We start from the raw sequence: 25,662 nt of genomic DNA, 5'->3' as shown, positions 1-25,662 counted from the left end.
TGCCGGCTTTCATCTTCCCCACAGCTTTCACTACCTCTTCTCTGTTTACCAAATCATTCTCCTTAGCCCTTTCACTTTGCACACCACCTCGGCCAAAACACCCTATATCTGCCACTCTATCATCAAACACATTCAACAAACCTTCAAAATACTCACTCCATCTCCCTCTCACTTCACCAATACTTGTTATTACCTCCCCATTTGCCCCCTTCACCGATGTTCCCATTTGTTCTTTTGGCTTATGCACTTTATTAACCTCCTTCCAAACATCTTATTTTCCCTAAAATTTAACGATACTCTCACCCCACCTCTCATTTGCCATCTTTTTCACCTCTTGCCCCTTTCTCTTGACCTCTTGCCTCATTCTTTTATACATCTCCCAGTCATTTGCACTATTTCCCTGCAAAAATCATCCAAATGCCTCTCTCTTCTCTTTCACTGTCAATCTTATTTCTTCATCCTACCACTCACTACCCTTTCTAATCTGCCCACCTCCCACCTTTCTCATGCTACAGGCATCTTTTGTGCAACTCATTGCTGCTTCCCCAAATACATTCCATTCCTCCCCACTCCCCTTATGTCATTTGCTCTCACCTTTTTCCATTCTGTACTGAATCTCTCCTGGCACTTCCTCACACAAAACTCATTTCCAAGCTCAGTTACTCGCACCACTCTCTTCACCCCAATAATCTCTCATCTTTTCTGAAAACCTCTATATATCTTCACCTTTGCCTCCTCAAGATAATGATTGAACATCCCTCCACTTGCCCCTCACAGCACATTAACATCCAAAAGTCTCTCTTTCACGTGCCTATCAATTAACACGTAATCCAATAATGCTCTCTGGCCATCTCTCTTACTTACATATGTATACTTATGTATATCTCTCTTTTTAAACCAGTTATTCCCAATCACTATTCCTTTTTCAGCACACAAATATACAAGTTCTTCACCATTTCCATTTACAACATTGAACACCATATTTACACCAGTTATACCCTCAACTGCCACATTACTCACCTGTCGCTATAACCCAATTTCATGCATTAAAGCTGATAACATACTCACTCAGCTGCTCCCAAAACACTTGCCTCTCATGATCTTTCTTCTCATGACCAGGTGCATAGGCACTAATAATCACCCATCTCTCTCCATCCACTTTCAGTTTTACCCATATCAATCTAGAGTTCACTTTCTTACACTCTATCACATACTCCCACAACTCCTGCTTCAGGAGTAGTGCTACTCCTTCCTTTGCTCTTGTCCTCTCACCAACCCCTGACTTTACTCCCAAGACATTCCCAAACCACTCTTCCCCTTTACCCTTGAGCTTCATTTCACTCAGAGTCAAAACATCCAGGTTCCTTTCCTCAAGCATACTACCTATCTCTCCTTTCTTCTCATCTTGTTTACATCCACACACATTTAGACACCCCAATCTTAGCCTTTGAGGACGATGAACACTCCGCATGACTCCTTCTGTTTCCCCTTTTAGAAAGTAAAAATACAGGGAGGGGAGCGTTTCTAGTCCCCCGCTCCCGTTGCCTTCTAAGACACGTGTGCAATGCATGGGAAGTATTCTTTTTCCCGTATCTTCAGGGATGTATAGGTATATATATGTGTATGTGGGTGGGTTGGGCCATTCTTTCGTCTGTTTCCTTGCTTTGCCCCGCTAACACGGGAGACAGCGACAAAGTATAATAATGAAAAAAAAATGCCCATACATGCACATTACATGCATATACATATACATACACACATATACATAATCATGCGCAGACATATACATATAAACGCATGTTAATATTCATATTAGCTTGCCTTTTATCCATTTCTGATGCTACCTCACCCCACAGGAAACAGCATTGCTACCCCTTGCTTCAGCGAGGTAGTGCGAGGAAAACAGACAAAAAGGCCACATTTGTTCATGCTCAGTCTCTAGATTTCTATTGTAATGCATCATCTCCAATTGCTAGTTTTACTTTCATTCAAGTACTTTCTCATTATGATTATTGTCTTCCAGAATATGTGGTCTACTGTTGCTTGTAAAAGGAATATAATTCAAATGAAACTGAACATTTGTTTTCCATTGGAACTTGAAACAGGTGTGAAAGTAGAATAGTATGCATATTACTAGTGTAATGAAGAATTTGATTTAGGAAAAGTTTTGAGTTTTAACTGAGGACAAGAATATGATATACTTTGGTGACGTTTGATATTATGGATTAGAAGGTATTATTAGGGAATTCATTAGCATGATAAGACTGTAGGTATGTTGATGTGTAGTGAGCAAATCGAATATTATTGCAAGATAGGGATAAGACTGAAGATGAGTAGGCAAACTGTGAAAAGGGAAAGCCTTGTATGATTGTATGATTTACAGACATCTTTTACGTTTGAGGTTCTTCATTACCCATGTGACGAATGCAAGGAATTGTAAATAGGAACATGGAGATACAGAGGTAATAGTTGGGAGGCAGCCAGTGACCAGGGAGGAATACTCCTAGGTATTTGGAGGGTTAGTGACATCTGCTTGATGAGCCAGTACTTCAGTGGTTGTCAAGTTGCACTCCTCTGACCCAGGTAGCTGTCTTTTCTTTCTTACCTCACTAACATGTGGACTACTGGCATTCTCTCCACAAATGTACACTTCACAACATTTAACTCGTACAGCTCAAACTCCATAACTCTAGATGTTCTTGTGGTAAGCATGATGCACTAGCCCTGCCTTTTGGCAAAATGGTAGGAGCAGTAGATAGAAGTCATAGATAGGAACATTTAGACAGGAGCATTAGATAGAAATATTAGGGAGAACTAGTTTGTAGGAGCATTAGATAGAAGTAGTCAGTAGGAACATTAGGGAGGAGCCTTAGCAAGCACTTCAGTAGAGTTGCTCTTTGCCAGTGGCCTGTTAAGAGTGAGGTATGAAAGGGTAAGAAGTGGCACTGGAGTTCACTAGTTATGGAGACTCTATACTATGGCTACCCCTTTGAGGGAGTTCCAGTTAGAACGCGTCAGAGATACAGACAGGTAGATAGATGGAGCTCCGATCAGATCTTAATGGATATTTCTCTCAGCTTCGTGATTCCATAAACAGATATCATGCATCATTTGCTTGAGGAAACATCATAGCAAGATCCTGCTTGTTAAGATTCATTTAAATTGTAACTGGTAAGGGATGCTTTTGTTCTCTTTACATGGTGTGCAAGAATGAGAAATTACTTTCTTTAAGTAGAGGCATTAGCTTTCATTTTTGTTTGCCATATTGTTTTTTGCATAAATATTGTAATTTTGAGCTTCCTTTGAGCTTCCTTCCATTTGCCTGGAAGAAGACAAGTAATTAAGTTCTTGATTGATATTGTTTTGTTGCATATGTTACAGTTCTGCTGATCTTAAACACCCACATCTTTTTTTCTTCCCTTAAATCTGAATCATCACTGACTTACTGTGAGGATTTGCTGTGGTTAGGATGTGGAACACATATGATAGGTTGTTCTTTTCCATTAGGTAAACTCAGTCTTAATATGTCAAACAGTATTAGCACAAGAAAGGATCTGCTATCCCCTAATAACTGTTTATCATGGACCAACTGGTCATGACCTATGATGCACACACACCCACACACACATGTAAACTTGCAGTTCCCCTCCCCAGTCAAATTCACATGGAACAGTTATTTTTTTTATATATTTGTTTATGTATTATACTTTGTTGCTGTCTCCTGCATTTGTGAGGTAGCGCAAGGAAACAGACGAAAGAATGGCCAAACCCACCCACATACACATGTATATACATTACCCACGCGTGCACACATACAACTTATACAACCTATACATTTCAACGTATACATACATATACATACACAGACATATACATATATACACATGTACATATTCATACTTGCTGCCTTCATCCATTCCCGTCGCCACCCCGCCACACATGAAATGGCACCCCTCTCACTACGCATGCACAAAGTAGCCCTAGGAAAAGACAACAATGGCCACTTTTGTTCACATTCAGTCTCTGGCTGCCATGTGCAATGCACCGAAATCACAGCTCCCTTTCCACATCCAGGCCCCACAAAATTTTCCATGGTTTACCCCAGACGCTTCACATGCCCTGGTTCAATCCATTGACAGCACGTCGACCCCGATATACCACATTGCTCCAATTCTCTCTATTCCTTGCACACCTTTCACCCTCCTGTATGTTCAGGCCCTGATTGCTCAAAATCTTTTTCACTCCATCCTTCCACCTCCAATTTGGTCTCCCACTTCTCATTCCCTCCACCTCTGACACATATATCCTCTTTGTCAATCTTTTCTCTCTCATTCTCTCCATGTGACCAAACCATTACAAAACACCCTCTTCTGCTCTCTCAACCACACACTTTTTATTACCACACATCTCTCTTACCCTTACATTACTTACTCGATCAAACCACCTCACACCACATATTGTCCTCAAACATTTCATTTCCAACACATCCACCCTCCTCTGCATAACCCTATCTATAGCCCATGGCTCGCAATCATATAGCGTTGTTGGAACCACTATTCCTTCAAACATACCCAGTTTTGCTCTCCAAGATAATCTCGCCTTCCACACATTCTTCAATGCTCCCAGAACCTTTGCCCCCTCCTGCACCCTGTGACTCACCTCCGCTTCCATGGTTCTATCCGCTGCCACCAGTTATATCACAGAAAAAGTCTTATTCTCCATGATTAATTGATAGAGAAATTTTTCATTCGTGATTTTTTCCAAAGGCTTTAGTCACATATAAGAGTATTACATAATCAGGCTTTTAATAGAAAAAGATCTAAAGAAATGAAGAAGATAGGAGTAAAAGGAGAAGAATGATTTAAGAGGTTTTTGAGAGATGGGAAATGTACCCTTTAGAAAGGGAAGGGTATTGCTTTTGGGAAAAGTAGAGAGTTATGGTGCTTTGCCATGTAGGAAATAACTCGAGATCACATTGGATCATCTTCAAGGTGTCATCAGCCAAACAGTAGCTAGCTGAGTATTTCATAGGTTATCCTGTGATGGAGGCAACTAAGAAGCCAGTTTCTGGAAACATACAGAAAATTTATGAAATTTGTATGTATAAAAGAAGGAAAGAACCAACAGGGCAGCATAGTGAAAATTGGGCAGACTTTGGCATCACATTGGGAGAGTTGATAGGCTGATTGCTTTAGAGTTGAGTGTCAGGTAGGTATTTAGAGTTAGACCTACTTCAAATGTAAGAGGATTACTCCATACAAGGACAAATCAATCCTTCCTCTGAACATATCAACTGTTTTGAATAAAAAATTGTTGTCTGCCTTTCATTAAACATTTGGTAGAAGTAGTCGGTTAGAATATTTAGGTAGGAGCCTCTGGAAACACTGTGCTAGAGTTGCCCTTTGCCTTTGGCCTGTTATGGGTAAGGCATTAAAGGCCAAAGAGTGATGAAAGAGTTTATTAGTTATGGAGACTTTTGCCATAGCCACCTCCATGAGGGAGTTCCCAAAGGGAATGGGCATCTTGGATTCAGATAGAGCATTGTTTGTTGTTGTTTTGCTGTTGTAGTTGTTGAAAACTTCGAAGTTTTGTAATGGAGAAAGACTATTTTCATAAATTTTGCAAAGTATATCATTGTTGCCCATCCTCATTTCATGTTATTTAGAATATTCTGTGAATATTCAATTTATTTAACCGTGCACTGCACATGGAAGTTTTAGTGTTGGTGAATCAGAGCAGCTTTAAACCTTTTGGGGTGCATTGGATTGTTTTTAGCAGCCCTTTATGCACTCATTAATTTTTCCTATGGTGCACCGATGATATACCTTTTAGTATTTCTCTGAAGAATCAAGACTTAGCTGTCCTCAGTTTAGGAAGATATCTATATGTTGCACAAACATGTTTCATGGAAGATCACAGCACTACATATGAATCCATTGTTACATGGTTGAAGATACTTGTAGAGGAATTTTAATGTTTAAAATAAGATTTCTCCATTTATTGTAACTACTTGCGCATCGAAACCTTATTCGTTATGACATTACCTGTTGTAGGCAAACAGATGACAGTAACAAATTGATATTTGGAAAATATGCTCCACAGTTTACTGTTTAAGTACCATTTTCATGAATCAATCCTGATTTGTGGATGTCTCATCTGTCATTTTCAAGCAATGAAGGCTTTGACATATCTAGCTGCTTTTGAAATTGCTTGGCTTTTTCCATAAGCATGAAGCCAGAAATGTGTACACATAGTGTACACATGTACAGTGGCACAAGTGTTTCCAGTTGTTTCTCTGTCATGCAAGTTATATTCTTGCATACACTTATCTAACTTGTGTAGAATTCCTCTTTCTGGGCAGTTGTCAGCACATTGCACTGCTACTACATTCGTCAATGGGTCCTGAATATTTTTGTACACATATTGCGGGAGAGGGAGGGGGAGAGAGAGAGAGAGAATGGATGTGACCTCTTGCTTATGACAGAGCAAACAGTAGACTATGGCAATGCACGATTGCCTTGGTTAAGGCAGTACTACGAGAAGAGAGTGGTTAGTTCTGTAAAAATGAACACCAGTTTACCGAGAACAACTATCCTTGCACATGCTGAAGTATGGGAGTTGCCTAAGTATGGAACACTGGATAAGATATGTGAGAGTGTATTTTGAATGAAAGTCTTAAAAGAGGAGCTTGCACCTTATAAGCAATCTTGTACAGGTGAGCAGTAGCCTATGCTGTGCTGAGAGGATAACCTTAGGCAGTGATATTTTTAGAGATTGGTCATAAGTTCTTTTGATTTACTTGGCAAGAATGGGTTTTCCAGCATTTCTTAATTATTAATATTTTACCCTTGAAGTACCTTATATTTATTGCAGATTTGATATTTTTTGTTTTCCTTACAGATAGTATTGTTATGCTCAGTGTTATGATATTCTTTGTCTCTAATTGATAAATTAGTGTTGAACAACATCCAATACATTATTGTTCTCCAGACCATTAGTTAAATGATTTTCTCCTTGATGAAGAGATGTGTAGATGTGTTCTGACAGAGAGCAAAAGCATATTTCTCTGATGTATGTTTGAAAAAACTAATTTCTGCACTGTGACAAACATGTAAAGGATGCATACTCATGCTGCCCACTCATTGTGTTTTGTTGCTGCTCGTGGCTAGTCTTCTCTAGTAGAGTGTGAATGAGTTTTGAATTCATGATATCTCAAACAGGGAAAAATATCTGTGTTTAACCTTACTGTGCAAGCTTTCTGAAAAGTTAATTGCCCCTTGTATAAAAAGAACTTTTCTTCTTATCCTTACAGAGTATCTCTATTTTTGTATCATTAAAGAAAATTTCCAGACAAGTAGCATTCTTTCCTCTGTATTGGCATGAGGGTGTATTGAATAGACAGGGGCAGCCCTTGGGTGGTGGAGCGGATCCTCCTCATTTGATGATTATTGGTTTTTTCTAGGTTTGATTTCTTTCTGTAAACACATTGCTTTTTTTTATGGATTTTTCCCAGTCACAATTTCAGACATCCCCTTCATATCCTTTTAATATTTTCTAAATAGTACAGGTATGTTTTGTACACTTCTGTTTCCTCTTTTAGAAATTCAAATACAAGAAGGGAAGGGTTTCCAGACCCCCACTCCCAACCCCTTTAATCACCTTCTACAACACGTGGGGAATATGGAGTGAAGGTCACTGTGCGGCAGGGGTGTATGTTGTCCCCATGGTTGTTTAAATTGTTAATGGATGGGGTGGTGAGGAAGGTAAATGCAAGAGTGTTGCAGAGAGGGGCAAGTATACAGTCTTTTGGGGATGAAAGGGTGTTGGAAGTGAGTCAGTTGTTGTTCACCGATGATATAGCACGTTTGGCTGATTTAAGTGAGAAACTGCAGAAGTTGGTGACTGAGTTTGGAAGATCGGGTGAAAGGAGAAAGTTTAGTGTGAATGTGAATAAAATCAAGGTTGTTAGGTTTTGCAGGGTTGAGGGACAGTTTAATTGGGATGTATGTTTGAATTGAGAAAAGTTGGAAATGAAGTCTTTTAGATATCTGGTAGTGGACTTTGCAGCAAATAGAACCATAGAAGGGAAAGTGAATCATAGGGTGGGGAGGGGATGAGGATTCTGGGAGCAATAAAGGTGTGGAAAGAGACTTTATGTCGGAGGGAAAAAATTACTATGTTTGAAGGAATAGTAGTTCCAACATTATTACGTGGTTGAGAGGCATGCACTGTATATAAGGTTGTGTAGAGGGTGGATGTGTTGGTAACTAAATGTTTGAGGTCATTATTTAGTGTGAGATGGTTTGATTGAGTAAGTAATGAAAGAATCAGAGAGATTTGTGGTAATAAAAAGAATGTGATTGAGAGAGCTGGAGTGGATGTGTTGAAATGAAATGGTTTGGGCATATGTAGAGGATTAGTGCGGAAAGGTGGGCAAAGAGGATATATGTTTCAAAAGAGCGGGGAACAATGAGAACTGGGAGACCAAATTGGAGGAGGAAGAATGATGTGAAAAGATTTTGAGCGTTTGGCTTAAACATGCAAGAGGGTGAAAGGTGTGCACAGAATAAAGTAAATTGGGACAATGTGGTATACTGAGGTCAATGTGCCATCAGTGGAGTGAACCACGGCATGTAAAATGTCTGGGGGTAAACCATGCAAAGGTCTGTAGGGCTTGGATGTGGATAGGGAGCTTTTTTTTGTTGTTGTTGTTGCATTACACATGACAGCTTGAGTATGAGTGTGGGCAGATGCAGCCTTTCCTTTTCTGTTTCCTGTCGCTACCTCACTGACGCATGTGGCAGCAATCAGGTGTGGGGGAGGAGAGGAGAATGCATATGTTGTCTTTTAAACTTTCCTTCTTGCATTTTGTGCTGTTTCCTGTGGGGCTGGATGGTGTCAGGAATGGATGAAGGCGAGTAAGTATGAATTTGTATATGTGTATGTTATTTATTTATTTATTATACTTTGTCACAGTCTCCCACATTAGCGAGGTAGCGCAAGGAAACAGACAAAAGAATGGCCCAACCCACCCATATACACATGTATATACATAAACCCCCACACATGCACATATACATACCTATACATTTCAGCATATACATACATATACTTACACAGAATAATACATATATGCACATGTACATATCCATACTTGTTGCCTTCATCCATTTCCATCGCCACAAATGAAATGGCACCCCCCCCTCCCCCTGCACACGCATGAGGCAGCGTTAGGAAAAGACAACTAAGGCGACATTCGTACACACTCACTCTGTAGCTGTCATGTGTAATCCCTGGGGATAGAGGAGAAAGAATACTTCCCACACATTCCCCGCATGTCATAGAAGGCGACTAAAGGGGATGGGAGCAGGGGGGCTAGAAACCCTCCCCTCCTTGTATTTTAACTTTCTAAAAGGGGAATATGTGTATTTATATGTTTGTGGAGGTTATTTTTTTTTTTATTTATTATACTTTGTCGCTGTCTCCCGCGTTTGCGAGGTAGCGCAAGGAAACAGACGAAAGAAATGGCCCAACCCCCCCATACACATGTATATACATACGTCCACACACGCAAATATACATACCTACACAGCTTTCCATAGCTTACCCCAGATGCTTCACATGCCTTGATTCAATCCACTGACAGCACGTCAACCCCGGTATACCACATCGCTCCAATTTATGTGGGTGCATAAATGTATATATGTTGGAAAGTATCACAATTTTGTATATCTGTGTGTATGTGAGTGGATGTGTCTTTCTTCATCTGTTTCATTTCGCTACTTCACTGACGTGGAAACGGCAATCGAAAATGGAAAAAATGTGAATGTTTTGTATGCATTGTTAACTTTATTTTTTACAATGAAGTCAAGAATAAGCTTCTCACAGAAAACATAAAGAATAATACAAAAGAAATTTTATATTTTACTGCAAAAATGATTACGATAGTTGCTACATAAATCAAGATTCCCTCCATGGTGACACAGTTACTTTTTCTTGGTTTATGATTGACTGTGATTAACGATATTATTCCCAGTTGTGTTGTTAAGTTGCTAGTAACATCTTATGGATGAAATGGGGATCATAAATCCTCTTTGAATTCATATGAGGACACTAAGGTTTAGATCCACAACAAATTTAGCATAGCACAATTAAAGGGCAGTTGCACTTTCTTTTGTTTTTTATGGGTGAGTGTGATTTGTGATGTTATTTCTGGCTTGTAAGGTTGCTAGTGACATCTATGAGGAAGATGTGGAATCAGACGTCAGATGAGGATACAGCAGTTTAAAGCCTTAAATGTGGCTTGTTGGAAAGAACTACATCCAGCCACATATGTGGCTTGGTGCAATAGAAGGGTTTAAAGGCTATTTGTAGATAGTTGTGACAGATATTGATGGGATGGAAGGTACCTGTAGGGGTAATCTTCTTTTCTTTTGATATTCATTTGTAACTGAAAGGACTGCTTATCATATGTTCTTCAAGCTCCTTCTGTACAGTGCAGGATTTTGTATCTCGACACAAAAAAGATTGTATTATTAATATTTTTTCAATACGTATTTGCCATTTCCCACGTTATTAAGGCAAGTGTTTTGGGAGCAGCTGGGTGAGTGTGTTAGTAGGTTTGATGCACAAGACCGGATTATAGTGATGGTTGATTTGAATGCAAAGGTGAGTAATGTGGCAGTTGAGGGAAATACTTGGTGTACATAGGGTGTTGAGTGTTGTAAATGGAAATGGTGAAGAGCTTGTAGATTTATGTGCTGAAAAGGGACTGGTGATTGGGAATACCTGGTTTAAAAAGAGAGATATACATAAGTATACGTATGTAAGTAGGAGAGATGACCAGAGAGTGTTATTTGATTACGTGTTAATTGATAGGCGCGCGAAATAGAGACTTTTGGATGTTAATGTGCTGAGAGGTGCAACTGGAGGGATGTCTGACCATCATCTTGTGGAGGCGAAGGTGAAGATTTGTAGAGGTTTTCAGAAAAGAAGAGAGAATGTTTCCATGAAGAGAGTGGTGAGAGTAAGTGAGCTTGGGAAGGAGACTTGTGTGAGGAAGTACCAGGAGAGACTGAGTACAGAATGGAAAAAGGTGAGAACAAAGGACGTAAGGGGAGTGGGGGAAGAATGGGATGTATTTAGGGAAGCAGTGATGGCTTATGCAAATGATGCTTGTGGCATGAGAAGCGTGGGAAGTGGGCAAATTAGAAAGGGTAGTGAGTGGTGGGATGAAGAAGTAAGATTATTAGTGAAAGAATAGAGAAAGGCAATTGGATGATTTTTGCAGGGTAATAATGCAAATGACTGGGCGATGTATAAAAGAAAGAGGCAAGAGGTCAAGAGAAAGGTGCAGGAGGTGAAAAAGAGGGTAAATTGGAGTGAGGGAGTATCATTAAATTTTAGGGAGAATAAAAAGATGTTTTGGAAGGAGGTAAATAAAGTGCGTAAGACAAGGGAACAAATGGGAACATCGGTGAAGGGTGCTAATGGGGAGGTGATAACAAGTAGTGGTGATGTGAGAAGGAGATGGAATGAGTATTTTGAAGGTTTGTTGAATGTGTTTGATGATAGAGTGGCAGATATAGGGTGTTTTGGTTGAGGTCGTGTACAAAGTGAGAGGGTTAGGGAAAATGATTTGGTGAACAGAGAAGAGGTAGTAAAAGCTTTGCGGAAGATGAAAGCCGGCAAGGCAGCGGGTTTGGATGGTATTGCTGTGGAATTTATTAAAAAAGGGGGTGACTATTGTTGACTGGTTAGTAAGGTTATTTAATGTATGTATGACTCATGGTGAGGTGCCTGAGGACTGGTGGAATGTTTGCATAGTGTCATTGTACAAAGACAAAGGGGATAAGAGGGATTGCTCAAATTACAGAGGTATAAGTTTGTTGAGTATTCCTGGTGAATTATATGGGAGGGTATTGATTGAGAGGGTGAAGGCATGTACAGAGCATCAGTTTGGGGAAGAGCAGTGTGTTTTCAGAAGTGGTAAAGGATGTGTGGATCAGGTGTTTGCTTTGAAGAATGTATGTGAGAAATACTTAGAAAAGCAAATGTACTTGTATTTAGCATTTATGGATCTGAAGAAGGCATATGATAGAGTTGATAGAGATGCTCTGTGGAAGATATTAAGAATATATGGTGTGGGAGGTAAGTTGTTAGAAGCAGTGAGAAGTTTTTATCGAGGATGTAAGGCATGTGTACGTGTAGGAAGAGAGGAAAGTGATTGGTTCTCAGTGAATGTAGGATTACGGCAGGGGTGTGTGATGTCTCCATGGTTGTTTGATTTGTTTATGGATGGTGTTGTTAGGGAGGTGAATGCAAGAGTTTTGGAAAGAGGGCAAGTATGCAGTCAGTTGTGGATGAGAGAGCTTGGGAAGTGAGTCATTTGTTCTTTGCTGATGATACAGCACTGATGGCTGATTCATGTGAGAAACTGCAGAAGCTGGTGTCTGAGTTTGGTAAAGTGTGTGAAAGAAGAAAGCTGAGAGTAAATGTGAATAAAAGCAAGGTTATTAGGTACAGTAGAGTTGAGGGACAAGTCAATTGGGAGGTAAGTTTGAAGGAAGAAAAACTAGAGGAAGTGAAGTGTTTTAGATATCTGGGAGTGGATTTGGCAGCGGATGGAACCATGGAAGCAGAAGTGAATCATAGGGTGGGGAAGGGGGTGAAAGTTCTGGGAGCCTTGAAGAGTGTGTGGAAGTCGTGAACGTTATCTTGGAAAGCAAAAATGGGTATGTTTGAAGGAATAGTGGTTCCAACAATGATATATGGTTGTGAGGCGTGGGCTATAGATAGAGTTGTGCGAAGGAGGATGGATGTGCTGGATATGAGATGTTTGAGGACAATATGTGGTGTGAGGTGGTTTGATTTAGTAAGTAATGAAAGGGTAAGAGAGATGTGTGGTAATAAAAAGAGTGTGGTTGAGAGAGCAGAAGAGGGTGTTTTGAAATGGTTTGGTCACATGGAGAGAATGAGTGAGGAAAGTTGACCAAGAGGATATATGTGTCAGAGGTGGAGGGAACGAGGAGAAGTGGGAGACCAAATTAGAGGTGGAAGGATGGAGTGAAAAAGATTTTGGGTGATCGGGGCCTGAACATGCACGAGAGTGAAAGGCGTGCAAGGAATAGAGTGAATTGGAACGATGTGGTATACTGGGTTCGACGTGCTGTCAATGGATTGAAGCAGGGCATGTGAAGCGTCTGGGGTAAATCATGGAAATTTTTGTGGGGCCTGGATGTGGAAAGGGAACTGTGGTTATGGTGCATTATACATGATAGCTAGAGACTGAGTGTGAACGAATGTGGCCTTTGTTTTCTTTTCATAGCACTACCTCAGGCACATGCGGGGGGAGGGGGTTGTTATTTCATGTGTGGCGGGGTGGCGACAGGAATGAATAAGGGCAGACAGTATGAATTATGTACATGTGTACATATGTATAAGTGTGTGTGTATATTTATGTTTACGTTGAGATGTATAAGTGTGTATATGTGTGTGTGGATTTTTTTTTTTTTTTTTTTTTTTTATCGCTGTCTCTTGCGTTTGCGAGGTAGCGCAAGGAAACAGACGAAAGAAATGGCCCAACCCACCCCATACACATGTATATACATACGTCCACACACGCAAATATACATACCTACACAGCTTTCCATGGTTTACCCCAGACGCTTCACATGCCTTGATTCAATCCACTGACAGCACGTCAACCCCGGTATACCACATCGCTCCAATTCACTCTATTCCTTGCCCTCCTTTCACCCTCCTGCATGTTCAGGCCCCGATCACACAAAATCTTTTTCACTCCATCTTTCCACCTCCAATTTGGTCTCCCTCTTCTCCTCGTTCCCTCCACCTCCGACACATATATCCTCTTGGTCAATCTTTCCTCACTCATTCTCTCCATGTGCCCAAACCTTTTCAAAACACCCTCTTCTGCTCTCTCAACCACGCTCTTTTTATTTCCACACATCTCTCTTACCCTTACGTTACTTACTCGATCAAACCACCTCACACCACACATTGTCCTCGAACATCTCATTTCCAGCACATCCATCCTCCTGCGCACAACTCTATCCATAGACCACGCCTCGCAACCATACAACATTGTTGGAACCACTATTCCTTCAAACATACCCATTTTTGCTTTCCGAGATAATGTTCTCGACTTCCACACATTCTTCAAGGCTCCCAGGATTTTAGCCCCCTCCCCCACCCTATGATACACTTCCGCTTCCATGGTTCCATCCGCTGATAGATCCACTCCCAGATATCTAAAACACTTCACTTCCTCCAGTTTTTCTCCATTCAAACTCACCTCCCAATTGACTTGACCCTCAACCCTACTGTACCTAATAACCTTGCTCTTATTCACATTTACTCTTAACTTTCTTCTTCCACACACTTTACCAAACTCAGTCACCAGCTTCTGCAGTTTCTCACATGAATCAGCCACCAGCGCTGTATCATCAGCGAACAACAACTGACTCACTTCCCAAGCTCTCTCATCCCCAACAGACTTCATACTTGCCCCTCTTTCCAAAACTCTTGCATTCACCTCCCTAACAACCCCATCCATAAACAAATTAAACAACCATGGAGACATCACACACCCCTGCCGCAAACCTACATTCACTGAGAACCAGTCACTTTCCTCTCTTCCTACACGTACACATGCCTTACATCCTCGATAAAAACTTTTCACTGCTTCTAACAACTTGCCTCCCACACCATATATTTTTAATACCTTCCACAGAGCATCTCTATCAACTCTATCATATGCCTTCTCCAGATCCATAAATGCTACATACAAATCCATTTGCTTTTCTAAGTATTTCTCACATACATTCTTCAAAGCAAACACCTGATCCACACATCCTCTACCACTTCTGAAACCACACTGCTCTTCCCCAATCTGATGCTCTGTACATGCCTTCACCCTCTCAATCAATACCCTCCCATATAATTTACCAGGAATACTCAACAAACTTATACCTCTGTAATTTGAGCACTCACTCTTATCCCCTTTGCCTTTGTACAAAGGCACTATGCACGCATTCCGCCAATCCTCAGGCACCTCACCATGAGTCATACATACATTAAATAACCTTACCAACCAGTCAACAATACAGTCACCCCCTTTTTTAATAAATTCCACTGCAATACCATCCAAACCTGCTGCCTTGCCGGCTTTCATCTTCCGCAAAGCTTTTACTACCTCTTCTCTGTTTACCAAATCATTTTCCCTAACCCTCTCACTTTGCACACCACCTCGACCAAAACACCCTATATCTGCCACTCTATCATCAAACACATTCAACAAACCTTCAAAATACTCACTCCATCTCCTTCTCACATCACCACTACTTGTTATCACCTCCCCATTTGCGCCCTTCACTGAAGTTCCCATTTGCTCCCTTGTCTTACGCACTTTATTTACCTCCTTGCAGAACATCTTTTTATTCTCCCTAAAATTTAATGATACTCTCTCACCCCAACTCTCATTTGCCCTTTTTTTCACCTCTTGCACCTTTCTCTTGACCTCCTGTCTTTCTTTTATACATCTCCCACTCAATTGCATTTTTTCCCTGCACAAATCGTCCAAATGCCTCTCTCTTCTCTTTCACTAATACTCTTACTTCTTTATCCCACCACTCACTACCCTTTCTAATCAACCCACCTCCCACTCTTCTCATGCCACAAGCATCTTTTGTGCAATCCATCACTGATTCCCTAAATACATCCCATTCCTCCCCCACTCCCCTTACTTCCATTGTTCTCACCTTTTTCCATTCTGTACTCAGTCTCTCCTGGTACTTCCTCACACAAGTCTCCTTCCCAAGCTCACTTACTCTCACCACCCTCTTCACCCCAACATTCACTCTTCTTTTCTGAAAACCCATACAAATCTTCACCTTAGCCTCCACAAGATAATGATCAGACATCCCTCCAGTTGCACCTCTCAGCACATTAACATCCAAAAGTCTCTCTTTCGCGCGCCTTTCAATTAACACGTAATCCAATAACGCTCTCTGGCCATCTCTCCTACTTACATAAGTATACTTATGTATATCTCGCTTTTTAAACCAGGTATTCCCAATCATCAGTCCTTTTTCAGCACATAAATCTACAAGCTCTTCACCATTTCCATTTACAACACTGAACACCCCATGTATACCAATTATTCCCCCAACTGCCACATTACTCACCTTTGCATTCAAATCACCCATCACTATAACCTGGTCTCGTGCATCAAAACCACTAACACACTCATTCAGCTGCTCCCAAAACACTTGCCTCTCATGAACTTTCTTCTCATGCCCAGGTGCATATGCACCAATAATGTGGATGTGTATGTATTTACATGTGTATATGGGTGGGTTGGGCCATTCTTTTTCCTGTTTCCTTGCGCTACCTTGCGCTATATATATAATATATATATATATATATATATATATATATATATATATATATATATATATATATATATATATATATATATATATCCCTGGGGATAGGGGAGAAAGAATACTTCCCACGTATTCCCTGCGTGTCGTAGAAGGCGACTAAAAGGGGAGGGAGCGGGTGGCTGGAAATCCTCCCCTCTCGTTTTTTTTTTCAATTTTCTAAAAGAAGGAACAGAGAAGGGGGGCCAGGTAAGGATATTCCCTCAAAGGCCCAGTCCTCTGTTCTTAACGCTACCTCGCTAATGCGTGAAATGGTGAATAGTATGAAAGAAAAGAAAGATATATATATATATTTATATATATATATATATATATATATATATATATATATATATATATATATATATATATATTATTTATTTATTATTATTATATTTTGCTTTGTCGCTGTCTCCCACGTTTGCGAGGTAGCGCAAGGAAACAGACGAAAGAAATGGCCCAACGCACCCCCATACACATGTATATACACACACGTCCACACACACAGATATACATACCTATACATCTCAATGTACACATATATATACACACACAGACACATACATATATACCCATGCACACAATTCACACTGTCTGCCTTTATTTATTCCTATCGCCACCTCGCCACACATGGAATACCATCCCCCTCCCCCCTCATGTGTGCGAGATAGCGCTAGGAAAAGAAAAACAAAGGCCCCATTCGTTCACACTAAGTCTCTAGCTGTCATGTAATAATGCACTGAAACCACAGCTCCCTTTCCACATCCAGACCCCACACAACTTTCCATGGTTTACCCCAGACGCTTTACATGCCATGGTTCAATCTATTGACAGCACGTAGACCCCGGTATATCACATCATTCCAGTTCAATCTATTCCTTGCACGCTTTTCACCCTCCTGCATGTTCAGGCCCCGATCACTCAAAATCTTTTTCACTCCATCTTTCCACCTTCAATTTGGTCTCCCACTTCTTCTCGTTCCCTCCACCTCTGACACACATATCCTCTTGGTCAATCTTTCCTCACTCATTCTCTCCATGTGACCAAACCATTTCAAAACACCATCTTCTGCTCTCTCAACCACACTCTTTTTATTACCACACATCTCTCTTACCCTATTGTTACTTACTCGATCAACCACCTCACACCACATATTGTCCTCAAACATCTCATTTCCAGCACATCCACCCTCCTGCACACAACTCTATCCATAGCCCATGCCTCGCAACAATACAACATTGTTGGAACCACTATTCTATCAAACATACCCATTTTTGCTTTCCGAGATAATGTTTTCGACTTCTACATATTGTTCAATGCTCCCAGGATTTTCGCCCCCTTTCCCACCCTATGATTCACTTCCGCTTCCATGGGTCCATCCGCTGCCAAATCCACTCCCAGATATCTAAAACACTTCGCTTCCTACAGTTTTTCTCCATTCAAACGTACCTCCCAGTTGACTTGACCATCAACCCTACTGTACCTAATAACCTTACTCTTATTCACATTTACTCTCAACTTTCTTCTTTCACACACTTTACCAAACTCAGTCACCAGCTTCTGCAGTTTCTCACATGAATCAGCCACCAGCGCTGTATCATCAGCGAACAACAACTGACTCACTTCCTAAGCTCTCTCATCCACAACAGACTGCATACTTGCCCTCTTTCCAAAACTCTTGCATTCACCTCCCTAACAACCCCATCCATAAACAAATTAAACAACCATGGAGACATCACACACCCCTGCCGCAAACCTACATTCACTGAGAACCAATCACTTTCCTCTCTTCCTACACGTATACATGCCTTACATCCTCGATAAAAACTTTTCACTGCTTCTAACAACTTTCCTCCCACACCATATATTCTTAATACCTTCCACAGAGCATCTCTATCAACTCTGTCATACGCCTTCTTCAGATCCATAAATGCTACATACAAATCCATTTGCTTTTCTAAGTATTTCTCACATACATTCTTCAAAGCAAACACCTGATCCACACATCCTCTACCACTTCTGAAACCACACTGCTCTTCCCCAATCTGATGCTCTGTACATGCCTTCACCCTCTCAATCAGTACCTCACATATAATTTACCAGGAATACTCAACAAACTTATACCTCTGTAATTTGAGCACTCACTCTTATCCCCTTTTGCCTCTGTGGAGGTGTAGATGCATAAATGTATATATGTGTGTATATGAGTGGATGTCTTTCTTCATCTGTTTCCTTTCAGTACCTCACTGACACAGAAACGGTAATCAAGTATGGAAAAAATTGTGAATGCTTTGTGTGCATTGTTTACTTTATTTTGTGTATATGACTGAGTGAAAGAATAAGCTTCTCACAGAAAACATAAACAATAATACAAAAGAAATTTCATATTTTATCTTAAAAATGATTACAATAGTTGCTGCAGTTACAGAGGTTTAAGTTTATTGAGTATTCCTGGGAAATTATGTGGGAGGGTATTGATTGAGAGGGTAGAGGCATGTGCGGAGCATCAGATTGGGGAAGAGCAGTTTGGTTTCAGAAGTGGTAGAGGATGTGTGGACCAGGTGTTTGCTTTGAAGAATGTATGTGAGAAATTCTTAGAAAAACAAATGGATTTGTATGTAGCATTTATAGATCTGGAGAAGGTATATGATAGAGTTGATAGAGATGCTCTGTGGAAGGTATTAAGAGTATATGGTGTAGGTGGTAAGTTGCCAGAAGCAGTGAAAAGTTTATATCAAGGGTGTAAGGCATGTGTGCAAGTAGGAAGAGAGGAAAGTGATTGGTTCTCAGTGAATGTCGGTTTGTAGCAGGAGTGTGTGATGTCTCCATGGTTGTTTAATTTGTTTATGGATGGGGTTGTTAGGGAGGTGAATGCAAGAGTTTTGGAGAGAGGGGCAAGTATGCAGTCTGTTGTGGATGAGAGGGCTTGGGAAGCGAGTCATTTGTTGTTTGCTGATGATATAGCACTGGTGGCTGAATTGTGTGAGAAACTGCAGAAGTTGGTGACAGTTTGGTAAAGTGTGAGAAAGAAGAAAGCTGAGAGTGAATGTGAATAAGAGCAAGGTAATTAGGTTCAGTAGGGTTGAGGGACAAGTTAATTGGGAGGTAAGTTTGAATGGAGAAAAGCTGGAGGAAGTGAAGTGTTTAAGATATCTGGGAGTGGATTTGGGAGCGGATGTAACCATGGAAGCAGAAGTGTCACAAGGTGGAGGAGGGGGCAAAGGTTCTAAGAGCATTGAAGAATGTTTGGAAGGTGAGAACAGTATCTTGGACAGCAAAAATGGGTGTGTTTGAAGGAATAGTGTTTCCAACAGTGTTATATGGTAGGGAGGCATGGGCTATAGTAGGGTTGTGTGGAGGAGGGGGGATGTATTGGAAATGAAATGTTTGAGGACAATAAGTGGTGTGAGATGGTTTGATCAAATAAGTAATGAAAAGGTAATAGAGATGTGTGGTAATAAAAAGAGTGTGGTTGAGAGAGTAGAGGAGGGTGTATTGAAATGGTTTGGTCACATGGAGAGAATCGTTGGAATCAAAGAGGATATATGTGTCAGAGGTGGAGGGAATGAGGAGAAGTGGGAGACCAAATTGGAGGTAGAAGGATGGAGTGAAAAAGATTTTGAGTGATCAGGGCCTGAACATAAAGGAGGGTGAAAGGTGTGCAAGGAATAGAGTGAATTGGAATGATGTGGTATACTGGGGTCAACAAGCTGTAAATGGATTGAACCAGGGCATGTGAAGCGTCTAGGGTAAACCATGGAAAGTTTTGTGGGGTCTGGATATGGAAAGGGAGCTGTGGTTTCAGTGCATTACACATGACAGCTAGAGACTGAGTGTGAACGAATGAGGCCTTTGTTTTCTTTTCCTAGTGCTACCTCGCACGCGTGGGGGGGGGTGCTTTTTTCGTGTGTGGCGAGGTAGTGACGTGAATGGATGAAGGCAGCAAGTATGAATATGTACATGTGTATATATGTATATGCCTGTGTATGTATTTTTATGTATACAGAATGGAAAAAGGTGAGAACAATGGAAGTAAGGGGAGTGGGGGAGGAATGGGATGTATTTAGGGAATCAGTGATGGATTGCGCAAAAGATGCTTGTGGCATGAGAAGAGTGGGAGGTGGGTTGATTAGAAAGGGTAGTGAGTGGTGGGATGAAGAAGTAAGATTATTAGTGAAAGAGAAGAGAGAGGCATTTGGACGATTTTTGCAGGGAAAAAATGAAATTGAGTGGGAGATGTATAAAAGAAAGAGACCGGAGGTCAAGAGAAAGGTGCAAGAGGTGAAAAAAAGGGCAAATGAGAGTTGGGGTGAGAGAGTATCATTAAATTTTAGGGAGAATAAAAAGATGTTCTGGAAGGAGGTAAATAAAGTGCGTAAGACAAGGGAGCAAATGGGAACTTCAGTGAAGGGCGCAGATGGGGAGGTGATAACAAGTAGTGGTGATGTGAGAAGGAGATGGAGTGAGTATTTTGAAGGTTTGTTGAATGTGTTTGATGATAGAGTGGCAGATATAGGGTGTTTTGGTCGAGGTGGTGTGCAAAGTGAGAGGGTTAGGGAAAATGATTTGGTAAACAGAGAAGAGGTAGTGAAAGCTTTGCGGAAGATGAAAGCCGGCAAGGCAGCAGGTTTGGATGGTATTGCAGTGGAATTTATTAAAAAAGGGGGTGACTGTATTATTGACTGGTTGGTAAGGTTATTTAATGTATGTATGACTCATGGTGAGGTGCCTGAGGATTGGCGGAATGCGTGCATAGTGCCATTGTACAAAGGCAAAGGGGATAAGAGTGAGTGCTCAAATTACAGAGGTATAAGTTTGTTGAGTATTCCTGGTAAGTTATATGGGAGGTTATTGATTGAGAGGGTGAAGGCATGTACAGAGCATCAGATTGGGGAAGAGCAGTGTGGTTTCAGAAGTGGTAGAGGATGTGTGGATCAGGTGTTTGCTTTGAAGAATGTATGTGAGAAATACTTAGAAAAGCAAATGGATTTGTATGTAGCATTTATGGATCTGGAGAAGGCATATGATAGAGTTGATAGAGATGCTCTGTGGAAGGTATTAAGAATATATGGTGTGGGAGGCAAGTTGTTAGAAGCAGTGAAAAGTTTTTATCGAGGATGTAAGGCATCTGTACGTGTAGGAAGAGAGGAAAGTGATTGGTTCTCAGTGAATGTAGGTTTGCGGCAGGGGTGTGTGATGTCTCCATGGTTGTTTAATTTGTTTATGGATGGGGTTGTTAGGGAGGTAAATGCAAGAGTTTTGGAAAGAGGGGCAAGTATGAAGTCTGTTGTGGATGAGAGAGCTTGGGAAGTGAGTCAGTTGTTGTTCGCTGATGATACAGCGCTGGTGGCTGATTCATGTGAGAAACTGCAGAAGCTGGTGACTGAGTTTGGTAAAGTGTGTGGAAGAAGAAAGTTAAGAGTAAATGTGAATAAGAGCAAGGTTATTAGGTACAGTAGGGTTAAGGGTCAAGTCAATTGGGAGGTGAGTTTGAATGGAGAAAAACTGGAGGAAGTGAAGTGTTTTAGATATCTGGGAGTGGATCTATCAGCGGATGGAACCATGGAAGCGGAAGTGGATCATAGGGTGGGGGAGGGGGCGAAAATTCTGGGGGCCTTGAAGAATGTGTGGAAGTCGAGAACATTATTTCGGAAAGCAAAAATGGGTATGTTTGAAGGAATAGTGGTTCCAACAATGTTGTATGGTTGCGAGGCGTGGGCTATGGATAGAGTGGTGCGCAGGAGGATGGATGTGCTGGAAATGAGATGTTTGAGGACAATGTGTGGTGTGAGGTGGTTTGATCGAGTGAGTAACGTAAGGGTAAGAGAGATGTGTGGAAATAAAAAGAGCGTGGTTGAGAGAGCAGAAGAGGGTGTTTTGAAGTGGTTTGGGCACATGGAGAGAATGAGTGAGGAAAGATTGACCAAGAGGATATATGTGTCGGAGGTGGAGGGAACGAGGAGAAGAGGGAGACCAAATTGGAGGTGGAAAGATGGAGTGAAAAAGATTTTGTGTGATCGGGGCCTGAACATGCAGGAGGGTGAAAGGCAGGCAAGGAATAGAGTGAATTGGAGCGATGTGGTATACCGGGGTTGACGTGCTGTCAGTGGATTGAATCAAGGCATGTGAAGCGTCTGGGGTAAACCATGGAAAGCTGTGTAGGTATGTATATTTGCGTGTGTGGACGTATGTATATACATGTGTATGGGGGGGGGCCATTTCTTTCGTCTGTTTCCTTGCGCTACCTCGCAAACGCGGGAGACAGCGACAAAGTATAATAAATAAAAAAATAACATTGAAAGGTATATGTACTTGTGTGGGCGTGTATGTATATATATTTGCATGTGGGTGGGTTGGGCCATTCTTTCGTCTGTTTCCTTGCGCTAACTCACTAACGTGGGAGATGGCGACTACATATAATGAAAATAAATATAGATAGTTGCTGCATAAATCAAGTTCCCCACCATGGTAACACTTGCTTTTTCTTAGTTTATGATTGACTGTGATTTTTGATATTTCCAGCTGTCATTAAATTGCTAGTGACATCTAATGGATGAGATGGGGATCATAAATCCTCACTGAATTCATATGAGGACACAAAGGTTTAGATCCAGAACAATTTTGGCATAGCTCTATTAAAGGGCAGTTACACTTTCTTTTTTTTTTATAAGTGAGTGTGATCTGTGATATTATTTCTGGCTTGTAAGGTTGCTAGTGACATCTATGAGTAAGATGTGGAATCATATATCAGATGGGAATTCAGATGAGGGTACAGCAGTTTAAAGCCATAAATGTGGCTTGTTGGAAAGAACTGCATTCATTCACATATGTGGATTGATGCAATGCAATGGAAGGGTTTAGAGGCTATTTTTAAGTTAGTCAATTGTTGACAGATATTGAGGGGATGGAAGATACTTGTAGGGGTAATTTTCTTTTCTTTTAGCATTCATTTGTTGTGACTGAAAGGACTGCTTATCATATGTCCTTCAAGCTGCTTCTGTACAGTGCAGGATTTCGTCTCTCTACTCAAAAAGGATTATATTATTGATATATATATATGCCAAAATTTTTTCAAGCTTTGATAATTGTTTTCTGCAATATGTAGCACATTGTTGATGAGCAACCATTATTATAATATGGTGTGAAATGTAGCAGATTTTGATGAACTGTAGCATTTTTACACTTGCAGTAATGAAATTTTGTAATTTTCTAATTCATGTTGTTTTCTAAAAGAATGTAGTTTGTCACATGAAGATATATGACATTATTGCACTTGCTGATTTTAATGAGTTTATGCATCCTTTTGAGTTTGTGCATGTTGCTGTGTTTCCCTGCAGCACATGGCTTATGAGGAGGATGGCTGGAAGGCAATATGCGAACTTCGAGGCTATCACCTTCATGGCAAAGGTAAGTCCATGTGACATGCCAACTTGTTGAGTAGTCTTTCATTAGAATTTTTCCCTTCATGTCATAATTATATTATTTAATATGAATTGAGATTTATTGTGCTATCAGGACATTCTCATAGTTACATTGTGTGCAAACAAAAAAATTGTCTAACCCCCATATATTTTCAAAGGCAATGCATGGCTAAGACTTGCTGTGGGTACAAGTATATGATGTTGTCAGGGTGAAATCATCTTAAATCTGGTTTCTGAGACTCATGTTTCATATGGTTTGAGCACCAGCAATCCACCTCAGTGTGCCTTAGGCTATCTTGAGGGAATAGAATTCTTTCTTTACTCTTCCAGACTGCTACTTCATTTTGGGAATTTTTCACTTCTGGACAAAATATTTGTTCCATTTGTGCTTTGAGGTGATTGGCTGTTATCTTTCTCAGACTGTGAAAGTTCGAATTCTAGCCTGGAATCAGGAAAATGTAGGTACACATGTGATTTTTAGGCTATCTTGAGGGAATGATGTTCTTTCTTTACTCTTCCAGCTGCCACTTCATTTTTTGAATTTCACTTTTGTGCTTCAAGATGGCTGGTTCTTACCTTTCTGAGGAGGAGAAAGCCTAAATTCTGAAATGGTAGCAAGAAAATATGGGTACATGTGAGATTTTTAAGCACACTGGCACTCAGAATGCATGATCAGGCAACTGTTTCTTGTAACACCTCATCAATTCTTTGTCTCATTCATAAGATCAAGACCTTATGGACTCAAAACACACAGTTTGAATACTTCAGGAACCTTGCCATTTCCATGCCCAGATGTTTGCAGGTGATAATCATGGTCAAAGGAGAGTTTACAAAGTACTAGAATTTAAATGTGACATTGTCTTTGAGAATTCATGGGGAGACAGACAAGGTTTTTTCCAGTATCTGTATTTTGAAAGTCCACTTACCTGATTTCATAGTATTTATTATTTTATTTAATTATGCTTGATTGCCGTTTCCAACATTAGTGAGGTAGTTCCAGGAAGCAGACGAAGAATGGCCATGTACTCATATACACATTCATTTATTTTTATTTATTATACTTTGTCACTGTCTCCTGCGTTAGCGTGGTAGCGTAACGAAAGAGACGAAAGAATGGCCCAGCCCACCCACATACACATGTATGTACGTACACGTTCACACATGCACATATACATACCTATACATTTCAACATATACATATATATACATACACAGACATATACATATATACACGTGTACATAATTCATACTTGCTGCCTTTATTCATTCCCATTGCCACCCCGCCACACATGAAATGACAGCCCCCTCCCCCGCACTCGCGTGAGGTAGTGCTAGGAAAAGAGAACAAAGGCCACATTCATTCACAATCAGTCTCTAGCTGTCATGTGTAATGCACCGAAACCACAGCTCCCTTTCCACATTCAGGCCCCACAAACCTTTCCATGGTTTACCCCAAACACTTCACATACCCTGGTTCAATCCATTGACAGCATGTCGACCCTGGTATACCACATTGTTCCAATTCACTCTATTCCTTGCACACCTTTCACACACACTTATGCCCATACACGTACATATACATAGTATTTATTTATTTATTTTGCTTTGTCGCTGTTTCCCACGTTAGCGAGGTAGCGCAAGGAAACAGATGAAAGAATGGCCCAACTCACCCACATACACATGTATATACATACACGACCACACGCAAATATACATACCTATACATCTCAACATATACATATATATACACACACAGACATATACATATATACACTTGTACATAATTCACACTGTCTGCC

At 40.7% G+C, this 25,662-nt stretch overlaps 1 protein-coding gene across 3 annotated transcripts in view; it reads left to right on the top strand.

Moving 5' to 3' along the window:
- Positions 1-25,662, top strand: part of LOC139760406 (uncharacterized) — a 119,528-nt gene that overhangs the window by 33,724 nt on the left and 60,142 nt on the right. For all 3 annotated transcript variants that reach the window (XM_071683572.1, XM_071683571.1, XM_071683570.1), the window contains one exon: positions 23,780-23,849. In XM_071683572.1, coding sequence (XP_071539673.1) covers positions 23,780-23,849 — 70 coding nt within the window. The remainder of the gene's footprint in view (positions 1-23,779; positions 23,850-25,662) is intronic.

Source organism: Panulirus ornatus, chromosome 36 (genome assembly GCF_036320965.1).
Source record: "Panulirus ornatus isolate Po-2019 chromosome 36, ASM3632096v1, whole genome shotgun sequence".
NCBI classification, from domain to species: Eukaryota; Metazoa; Arthropoda; class Malacostraca; order Decapoda; family Palinuridae; genus Panulirus; species Panulirus ornatus.
This window is presented reverse-complemented; position numbering and strand designations above follow the sequence as displayed.